Source organism: Larimichthys crocea, chromosome VII, assembly GCF_000972845.2.
Source record: "Larimichthys crocea isolate SSNF chromosome VII, L_crocea_2.0, whole genome shotgun sequence".
Taxonomy (NCBI): domain Eukaryota; kingdom Metazoa; phylum Chordata; class Actinopteri; family Sciaenidae; genus Larimichthys; species Larimichthys crocea.
This window is the reverse complement of record NC_040017.1, coordinates 845,842-857,450: the sequence shown is the minus strand read 5'-3', so window position 1 is coordinate 857,450 and position 11,609 is coordinate 845,842. Positions and strand designations below refer to the sequence as shown.

The 11,609-nt window shown below is 39.3% G+C and overlaps 1 protein-coding gene across 5 annotated transcripts in view; it reads right to left on the bottom strand.

Annotated features, from left to right (window-relative positions):
- The window catches only part of brip1 (BRCA1 interacting helicase 1), a 107,942-nt gene that overhangs the window by 35,986 nt on the left and 60,347 nt on the right, over nt 1–11,609 (bottom strand). For 3 of the 5 annotated variants that reach the window (XM_019269234.2, XM_027280416.1, XM_027280417.1), the window contains one exon: nt 140–384. The exons of the other annotated variants lie outside the window; for them this stretch is intronic. In XM_019269234.2, coding sequence (XP_019124779.2) covers nt 328–384 — 57 coding nt within the window. In that variant the 3' untranslated portion in view covers nt 140–327. Of the gene's footprint in view, nt 1–139; nt 385–11,609 lie in introns of those variants that run through there. 5 annotated transcript variants of the gene reach the window in all.

The window sequence follows — 11,609 nt, the reverse complement described above, 5'->3', positions numbered from 1 at the left end:
TCAAAATATATTTGCTGTTCCACATCAGTATTGTATAAAATAAATTCTAAGAGACAGGGCTGGTTATGCTGTTTAAATGAAGCAATTTGTGATAATATAACATTAATAACTGTGCAGTGTCATTACATTGCAGTGTCAATATTGTTTATTTGAACATTAGCAAGTGCTGAAAACAGGACACAGTATGCGGGTTTACACACAGGTCACATTCTAAATGTGGCTGTCACATTGTAAAAACAATGGCACCAAAATATTGAAAGAATTTATACAAAGGCAAAAGAAATCTACTGCCATGACTGATCGTTTCACTCTGGTCTTGATTGAGCTTCAGCTTTTAATATCAATGAGAGAGCAGAACTGGACTGCTGCTGGGGCCAACCATATCTGTAAAGAAAATACAAACAATCAATTGTTGATACACGTATTTAAATATGTCTATTTAGCTTACCCAAAGTTATCGGTAGTTTTGCAATGTTGAAATGCTGTACTGCAAAATTATAAGGTAAGCCATGTGTGACATTAAAATGAAAGCAACATGAGTTCACACCAAAGATCCCTGACTTCACTCTAATAGTCCAAGATTTTTAGTCGAAGCCTTCATAGTGTATTAAAGGGCAGGGCAGGCATATTGAAATTTATGTTATCTTACTTTCCACATAAAACCCCAGTCAATCTCATTATAAAGAAGCCAAGTTTAAGCCCCTTATGGAACACAAGCTAACCAAGCTGAGTATGTATCTCCAGTAAGAGAACCTGGGCCTGCAGTCCATCTGGAAGTCATTGAAGGGAGATCTGGCCATTCCCCTCTCCCCTGCGTCGCACTGCCCTTGCCTACTGTCGTCCCATAATCCCATCTAACAGCCGCCTGGGCTGGGCTGGCCTATTCCGACACACTGATGGGGCTTAACTTGGCCGTCTTGTAAAAAAGAAAAAGCCCGGTTTTTCGGCAAGCCACTCCAAAAAGACACTTTAAATATCTGAGGGGGATTTAATATCAAGTCCATTAGGGCTTTTCTCAAGCCCAGTAAATAGTCAATTAGTGGATAATTCTGATTTGATCCACATGCAGAAAGATCTGCTATGGAAAGGACGAGGAGAGTCCGGGGGCTTTCTCCTTTGGCTCTCCGTCAGATCACCATCCATGTGCCACATGTACAGGGTGACATTGTGCATTAGTAGAAGGAAAGGATAATTGAACACACTAAGGTGTTTCAAGTCTTCTTTCTTCTCCTCCTTCATAAAAATGATTCATTGTGTACAGAAGGCCAGAAGAACACAACACTCACAGATGTATTAGCAACAGTGGGCACTGCTCAGAAAGAGTGGGAGGCTTGAGGACTGGGCCAAAAGGGCACACTGTGGGTTCAAAGCTCTGGTGGAAGGACATTAAACTGTGTTTGTGTCCCTTGATCAAACATACAGCTGGTTGGCAGCAGTATAAACCAAAGTTAAATCTGCTGTATAAAACAGGATCCCTGCATTTCAAAATGGCTTTGGATAAAAGCATCTGTAAAAACTAATAATCATTACAATAAATTGGTGGATTAGACATTTAGAGAGGAAAAAAGGCACAGATTATTTACTTTTTACATTGGATGAAAACATCTGACATTGGAAAAAGTCACATTGTTTGGAGGAGACATACAATGTCAGCAGAGCAGACAGACAAACACACAGTAAACAGTGTTGTCTTTGGACTGCAGCTTTGAAGCTTTATATAAAACAAAACATAACAAACGCAAACTACTATTAGAATCTGCACCAAAGTAAGGCATGCAGATAGTCTACAGCACTGTGGAGAAACAGTGAAACACTGCAGATTGCAAAACAAAGAGAAACATGCTCGGCCTCCTCCAAGACGGCTCATAAATTATGAGAGTTTTGGAGGGAAAACTCTCTCGAATTGCTTGTGAAATCAAAAATGAAGCAAAACATTTCTTGTTGACCCTTTGAATTTCACTCAGTTTACATTTACTTTTAAGTGTCAACATTATTCAAGTGTGCGTGTATGTGAGTGTTAACCCATCTGCAACAGCGTTTTATGATTGCAAAGTAAAGATTAAAACATCCACATTTGAAGAGGCGCTGACTTTACTGCGTGAAAACGAACAAATGAACGAACAGCTAGAGTGGATGTGGACGGACTACTGACATTATACCTCTGTGTAGCAGAATGGGACGTGAGGTATGTTACAGTATGAGGCGCATTCACATTTGTAATGATGTTTTGAATAATAGCTTCCCCGTATTTGAAATTGTTGTAATAATGAAACATGTGCAATCAATCGAATTAAAGCCCGAAGACAGAAAAGAGCAAAGGAAATTCACATGCTCTGTACAGTGACATCTCTGTATGTTTGTGTGTCTGTTGGTATGAAGTAAAGATATCTTATATAGACATACAAGATATGATTTTAGCAATTAAAAACTGAAATGTAAATGTGCCGTATTCATTTTATGACTCAATTAAAGGGTTTAATCTTCCCTAAACCTTCATGTCTGAGCAGGAAAGGCTAAAGAAGATGGCAAACAATACATCCTGAACTCATACATTAAAAGTCTATTTTGACTGTACTGTACTGTACAGATCCACTCTTCATACTAACCAGAATTTGACCAGCAACCTGAGTTGGGCCACATCCAGATTATATATATCCAGATTATATTTTTAATGGAATCCTTGGATCTACTCAGGCTAGGTCTGACTATTATCAGGTTTCTTTCAGATCAAGTGTCTTTAAAAAAAAAAAAGTTTATGTATGTCAGGTTTTCTGTTTTGGATCAGGTCCAGACCTCTTCGTCTCACATCTGTCTTTTGTGCATTGTGTGCAATTCATCAGCCTCGTTGTGCTTCGCAGGAACTCTTCTTTGGCTCTGAATGTACACTTAGGAAGCAGGAGGACACTGCTGTGTTATTTACGTGTTGTGTCTTTATGTATTTAACATGAAGGACAAGAAAACAAGGAGCAGGAAGCTTACAGATCTATAACTGTTACACCCAAAAACTGTACAGCATCTTCTGTGACAGCTGAATTTTTCTGGTGGCAAACTTTGTTGCTAAGATACGACACTAAAAAAGGAAAGAACGGGATAGAGAAGATTTTATTTTAGAGACAGATGGATTGTGTTACAGACTGAAACTGTGTTAGAAGGGTACTGCACCCCAGAACTTTTATTAATTAACCCAGGTTTACGTGCACTCAGAATCTGTGACTTTGACTATAACATGTTAACATGAAGGATGTGACAATCGTCTCTCACACCAATCAATCACAAACAATTCATGTGATTATTCTAAAGATGGAACAGCACCTTTGACCCTGATCTATTTGTGGAGTCATCATAAAAGCCACAGACTCATGCACTGAAAATGTCCTCTTTCAGCACCAGGGAAAGCAGCACAACAGGTACATGTTTAAAGAGTAAACACAGTACACACAGACTGTTCAATACTCGGATATAACTGAAATTCAGAAATGGTAAATGGACTGTACTTGTATATCTCCTTTCTAGTCTTTCGACCACTCAAAGCTCTTTTACAGTACATATCTCATTCACACACATTCATACACTGATGGCATTGGCTGCCATGCAAGGTGCCAACTGCTCATCAGTTTGAGGAGCAACAATTCAAACACATTTATACAGGAGTAATTTGGGGTTCAGTATCTTGCCCAAGGACACTTCGGCATGCAGACTAGAAGAGCTGGGGATCGAACTGCTGATCATCTGATTAGCTGAGCCACAATTCTTTCTTTCATGAATATACTGAAAACAAAACATTGACCTAATTCATTTTTGGTTCATACATAAATATACAACATAAATGGCTTCTTGTTCAGTGTCTACATTGTTCAGTATAGTGTTGAAGCAGTCAAGCTTGCTCTAATAACCCAGCCCTCTGAGCGACATGGTATGGTGTATTTGTTGAACCATCCAGACTTTCACTGGTTCCCTTGAAGTAGCTTCTGATAAAATCATTTTATTCCACTCTGTCTGACAGCAGATTCATCATCCATATCAGCTTGTTCAAGCTCTTCACTGAGGATGCATGATCTTTACACTTTACACAGTCTAACAACATGTGTTAAATATGCATTTAAAAATACATGCTGCATCTATCTCTGAAAGCTGCAACTGTTGTAACTTATACAATGGCTCAACACTTAAAAATTGAGCTATTAAGTTAAAGAGCTTTTTGCCTCCTGACCTCCCTATCTGGCTGTGTTTTGTGTTTGGCTGCTCTTTTTATGTACTTGAAGAACCATTGTTAATGGATTCTGTTCTTTACTGTTTGGCATGTTACAAGCTATTACTTTTATACTGCAATCAACTTCACCTTTGGAAGTAAAAGAGTAATAAAAGACTAAATGTCAACGTCAAGTGTTACTGCTGAGAAACAACAATAACACTTTCTCTGTGTACCGTGGTGTAATAAGACAACTAGAACACTTCTAAAACTACTAAAGTTAAGACAGAGTAAATTTATCTGACTGTCTAATTTGATTTCATACACGTTTTCATACATAATCCTACACATGTGCATCTACTATAATTTACATTATGTTTCCAAAGTAGATGGTATTTTCAATTTCTTCTTGGCCACTTACCTCCATTTGTGGCTATCTGCTTCATGTGGCTTGTAAAGTAAAGCCCTGCTATTTACAAATGACAGACTGCTCTACTTCAAAGATCGAAACAAGGACTAGAAAAGCAACTGCAACTGATTCTAAAGCATTCATTCCTTGTAAAACTTGAACAGCTATTGTACATAAAAGTGAAGGTAAACCTAGCTGAAAACCTTTTATTTCCTTTAATGTCCTGGGCACGTTAGAGTTGCTACTAAGACACATGTGAAGTGCATATAAGGCTAGTTCCAAAGCAAATACATGAGCAGTAAGACTTAAAAAATAGCAAATTACTGGATTCTGCTTCCTTCTGCTCTGCCTTCTGGACTTAATTACCATTTTCAAATACAAACAACAAGTTAGCTTGGGAGCTAACATGCTACATGCTAATGATGGAAGACTATTAAAAAAACTTCAATCGTGACTAAGGCAGATAATTAGCCATGACCAAAATGTTTCTCGATAACGCCACGCCTCGCCATCAAGTGAGTTCTGAGGTGCACCCTTTGGATCCCTAATTATTTCCTTTAACCCGCTCAGCCCTCTTTCACCTCTGGCTGGAGCCTATTTGATGTCTGGCTTTCTAGGCAAGCACTATGACACAAAGTACCAAACCCACCCCCACCCCAAGCAGATTCATCACGGCTTAGTGGGTCCTTTCAAAGTACATGTTCCTATTTAACAATCCCAACAAGGTAAAAGAAACTTCCAAAGATTTACTCGTCCTGAAAGATATAATTGCTGTTTTAAGAGCTTGTGTTGTTGTTCACCAACAGGTCAGAGATAGATCTAACTTGTTTCAACACTGGATGACCTAACACCAGCTGATGAATGGAGAAAAAAACATAGTGGTGTTCTAAGTGTCACAGGGACTGCTGCTTTCTTGGAAAGGTGGTATGACATCAGAACACACACTGTACAAACAGGCAGGGGAGACGTGGAATTAGAAGGTAATGGTATGCAATGAGACAAGGGGAAGGAGGATCTCCTCTTGGAGCACCTATACCCTCTACTGGCTGAAATATGTTACATCAAATAAGGGATGAATTTCAATCTCTGAGCAACAAAGTGAAGCCTCTGAATTTGTCTTCACACTATCTACATTTATTAAGCATTATCTGAATACTCAGAGACAAGCTGAGTGAAAAATGTTTAAATACACAACACAGAACCTGGTGAAAGGCTACTGCTACATGCATTGCAATTCATTGTTAAATGCATGTCTTACTAGTTTCCTATAGTTACAACAAAGAGTAGCAGCAATTATAGTTAGTTGTCAGTTTATTCATGAAAATTACATAAAAACCTACTTTCTTTTTTTAATTTATGACTTTAGTACTATGATCTCACTTATCTGTCCATGAAGATATTTTTAGTTATATTTGCTGATACTGTCTGAGATTTTGGCCACCAAGCCAATAAAACTGAAGAAGAATTGGAAAAATGTGATTTGGTTTGTGGTTCCAAATAAATGAACTTTACGAAACCCCTTTTCTCATTATTGGGAATCAAAATCTCCTCTTATGTGGCATTTTTTAAAAGATAATTGAACCTTTTCTGAAAGCAGGGTAATGCTAATGGATTTTCCCAAGCAGGGTACACAAAACACTGTCATTGGAAATTTGTACATTTTCTTTGCATGGTTATATTGCTTTATATTGTTTATACTTCTTTTGGGTTTCTTGCTTCTTTTTTCACCATTAACTTGTTAAATGTCTGTAACTTGTATACAATAAATTTGGAGTGGTCTTATTTTACCAACATATTAGAAATAAGTCATTACTACAGTAATGAAAAGCTGCATGAGTTCATTTTCAAACTCACATCACTGTATTTAAGAACAACTGAGGCTGCTTTGCCAGAAGGAACACCAAGAAGAGCCAGTTAGGCAACAATCCAGCCAGGTCAAGTAATGGTGGGATTCACAGGACAGAGCAGTCACATATATCCTACTAAGAGGTTTGTCCTCCATTAAGTCTGTAATCACAATGCTCTGAGTCAGCCCCTTAGACCTTCATCTTTAGCTGCCGGCCTGGTACGGATCAAGTATTTAGTTTGGTAAGTACGGTTTACCGGGGATCACACGCTTCAGACAGGCAGGTTAGCTAAAGGAGGAACTATCCCCCTGAAGGTGATTAAGTACCTAAAGAAAGGCTGGGTGAGAGGCGTAAGACAACTAAGTTCGTCATTCTGCACGCTCTGCACAGGCAGAGCTCGTGATGGGATCAAACGAAACAAGATTGCAATTGGTACGACCTCTTTTCTCTGCTCTCAAGGCATGTGCATAACAATGGCAAGTCAGCCAAGTCAACTATGGGTTACTATCTGACACACTGCCTGATCTATCTATATATCTATCTCTAACTATCTATCTAGCATACAGTATAGTATAGTATATAAAATATAATTACATTCACAATGAGACTGAATTTAAGTCTGTTTTTATTTTACTTTTGATTCAATTTACCATCTGTAGTTGTCAAAAAATAGAGCAGGCAGGAAAGCCGGGGTGCGTTTTGATTAAATCTCTCATAAATAACAATTAAAATAACAATAATTTAAAATAATGTCAGGTTTAACACTCAAGTTTCATCTAGCAAAGGCTCAAGTCTTCTCTGACACCCTACCACGTCAATGCACACATTTAAATATTTAGCATTAGTTAACAGCGGCTTTGCGATGAAAGCCAACAGGCCAATTACATGGCCAGGCACTTCTCTAACAACTTGAAAATTCAAAGTAATGCTCCTAACATGGAACAATGGACAAAGATAGTGGAAGAAATATATATAATGGAAAAAATAACACATCGTCTACGATTGCAAGAAGCACAACATGAAGAAAAGTGGCTGAAATGGACAACATACAAGACCAAAACAGAAAACAGTGACTAAGAATATGATGTGGACTGAATCAACAGACAGAACTGAGAGAATTGATGGACTATCTTGATTATTGAATATGTAATAACAAAACAGTTGTAATTGAGAACTGTACAACAATAAAAATCATTGCAATCAAGGGGAAAACTGTACAATCTAAATATATTAGTTTGTTATGATAGATATGACAAAGTATAACTATCTTTGTCTAGAAATAAACTTCATATCATCATCATCTCCAAAACATGTTTTATGAATGGAAAAGAAAAACTCAACTCTAGTGCTGGTCAAAAATAATTTCCAACAACAAAATCCTTTACTTTCAAAATAACTTTCATCTTTGTTGCTTTGACACCAGTCTCAAATCAGATCTCAATAATTACGTAACTCTAAACTAAGCCTGTCATTTAAGCATATAATTAATCAGAATTGTGCTTACAGTTTCTCACTTGTATGCTACATCTTTATTGTATTCATTTCTCCATGAATGCAACAAAACCTCTGCTCTTGGGCTAAACAACTGAGGTGCAAAAAAACAAGCCTTGCTCTTGCAATGCAATTTCAGTAAATCTGGATGCCAGGTGTCCTTACAGTAGGTGTTGGATTACCAGCTGGCCTTTCCAGGACACAACCTCTGAGTCCTGAGAAGTATGCATACAGTAAGGGGACTAAGCACAAATACGAAAGGTAAACTTGGGGATTCAGGTCCTCAGCTCTGACTCCAAAGAGTCTTAGCAGGTGATTTGTGGCTCATCCCCTCGGGGGCTTAGGCTGTGACGACCTGATAAAGCTCTGCCATCAAATCAGGTGTCTACTTAACGCAGTGCAGCCAGGTTGATCGGGTAGATGGCTGAAGAACAGGTCGAACATCCTATTAGTGTAGCTGTTTGAAAGGGTATTTAAATGGTGATCCCATTATGTTGGATTGAAAACTCTGGCAAGGATTCTGACAGCAGGTAATAGCAGGGAACATTTACAGAACATATGCTAATACGTACTAGCTTGTTTTCACATTATAGGTGGGCGTTTGTGTTGGTCTGAGAGAATGATTAACAGATGTCATGGAAGCCAGCTGCAGACAGGACTTCCAAAATGTCGGAATCTCTGTGCTGCTCACACTTCAAGACAATTTTTGTTCCAGACTTAATCTAATGTAGTCTAAGACAGACATCCTCCCCCAGTTTCTTGTTGTCCTCTCACTGGATACTGCTCATCTCCAGTCTCAAGCCCAAATTATATTTTCTGTATCAGAGTGACCTTAGAGGTTATATTTTTGTAACTAAACAAAGTGTTTAGCATCTGTGTGCAGTGTAACAGCCTTATTAGAGCAAGACTGGGCTCACTTGTGTGAATCAGCCTTCTGTCCTTTATTATGTCAAGTGTTTGTTTAGAGTCTTGTCATGTAGCCCTTGGCTTTTATCATGAGGCAGTGAAGGCAAAACAAGATGAGTGATTATCATCACCAGGACCAGGAAGGGTGGGCAACGTCAGTGGAACTTATCATGTCCATCTCGCAATCCATTTCGTTATGACTTAAACACATTTGCACCTCCTCTTCTCCAGAGCCTCATGTCTGATGTGATAGGATGACACCTCCCCTTCCGCTGCCGTCTTCGTACAGGCCCCACTCCTCGACAAATGAACTCCAAACAAGCACAATTACAGTTAATTGGCTGGATAGGATCTCTGTCCTCTCCTGAAAAACATCCGTCCACCCTGCAAACACACCTTCTCCTGAGGTTTCTACGTAGCGGAAGCAAGCATGTCTTAGATTTTTAACTGCTTTATCTTTTAGCTTTTCCTGACACCATACTTCTCACTCATTGAAAACAAGGAGTTGGATGAAAGGGCGTGTTATGCGAAGAAGTCGTAGTGTAGGAACTGCTGTCTCTGATGGCTTAGATAGCACAAGCAATGGAGCCAAGGTTTGCTATCACTGGCACTCATCTCACACAAACACACACAGCCTAAACAATGACTAGCAACATTTCTGATAGCACAAACGACATCCTGATATAATTACACAATCAGGAAATTAACAAGACAGTGTGTCTGCTGCAACAGGAGCATGTATGTGACAGAGAGGATGGGTTGGAGAAAGAGGGAGGGATTAAACATCACTTTAAGTGCAGGTTCCCTGAGGTGTAGGGCGCTCTGGGCATCAACACAGATAACTGTCTGGCTGGGTCTGGAGATGACAACAGGGATAGCCACTAGTGGTAAAAGAAATATTCCGATAACTAAAACACAAGATAGCACAAGACAATAACCTCGAACATCCTGTTCTATTTGACTTAACAGCTCCTCCATTCTTATTTTAGTTATACAGTATAGCATAATGTGCCAGTACTATAGCCTACACATGGCAATGAAAGTTGATTAAATCTGGATCAGGATATTGCTCAACTACTTGCTACCTCTCTCTCTCTCTCCACTTTCCAGTCGCTTTTCAGCTGTCTCTATGAAATAAAGCTCAAAAAAGCTCCACCCCAAAAAAGTTGGAACTTTAACACAAACCACGATGTAGCCCTGACCTTCATATTTGTCACATCATAAAATGGATTTGTTGTTGCTTTGTAAGGACATATCATGATGTCCTGCCGACAGGGTTGTCACACACAGAAACCACAAACGACATATTTTGTCATATAATTTGAAGGACTCGTTGATTTTGACCTACAGATTGTCACACACACGGACCAGAGCAGATGACGCTGCCGAAGTAGAAAAACAGAGATGCAGACAGCAGCAGTGTGTTTTGAGATGAACGATGACTGAACAATTATCAGACTGTAATCAGGCAGGTTTAAGTATTCAATAACCTTTGTTACATTTACATCAAGTATTGACTGGGTGGAGGAAGAACTATTAGGACAGTGATCCATGACAGTCCATTTCTCAAAGTCAGTGAACACAAAGGCCTGACTGCAAATTAATGAGCTCTCTCAGATTGCCTCTCCTTCCAAAGCTTATTTTTCCATTAGCACTCGGTGCTGCTGAAAGGCCAAGACTAGCTGGGGCTTTAGCTGAGAGAGCAAACATTACACTTTTATCCATACCTATGAGCAAACATACACACAGACAGGCAAGCAAACACATGTGTGTGCAAACACAATTCAAAAGGTGAGAGTCAGAGCTCTCATTGACACCCACAGGTCCTGCTGGCTGAGAATTTTTCTAAGGTTTAAGCTCCACTCCCTCGTTTGCTCTGCAGCTTACTCTTGTCGCTTCTGCATGTGTTTGCCTCACTGCTGTTTGTGTCAACCTGTGTGTTTAGTAGGTGAGAGTGTGCGGGGGTGCTTTTGTTCACATGACATGAGTGTTTGTTTTGGGGAATCCCTGTGTTTGGCTTGTACACTTTCAGGAGCTGACACCCTTAGTGACGTATTCATTTTGTGAATCATCAACAGTCACGAGCGATAAGGTCATCAAAACAAAAATGCGTTAAACTGATATGAAGAACATTGTGTGCTAATGGCTTTCCAATGGAACCTGACTTTGATAGAAAGCGTTACAGAAAGCTACACTTCAAATGATGAGGACAACACGTCAATCACAAAAGTGCTCATACCTGTTCTCAGTTGGCCACACTTGTGTGTCTACAGTAAGTAGCCTTGAGCCAATGACAAGTTTTCAGACAGACATTCAGGGTGCTGTGCATGCAAAAAGTGAGGGAAGTAGTTGTGTAGGAGTTTATGAAAGAAGGCTTTAATTTGACACCTTCACACACCTGCCAAGGTGTTGCATAAAATGGGTGTGAGAGCTAGACTGTCTGTTTTGAAACATAAGCAAAAGATTTGTTGAACCAGTTCCATGGATTCAGAGGGAGAAGCACACATGCCATACACTCACCAGTTTATCAAGTACACCTCACTAAAAGGTGTTTTCCACCCAATTTATACCAATGAAGGTAGACCTCTCAGTAAATCACATTACACTTCAAGAGCAGCAGAAACTACAGCCTTCAACATAACCATAAATTAGAATCAGCACCCGTCTAAAACAACTTCAACAAACGAATACACTGGAGACTGAAGGCAGCTGGATCTGTGCAGAGATAGTTCACTGCAGAAAGAGAATAAAAGAACTTGATTACATG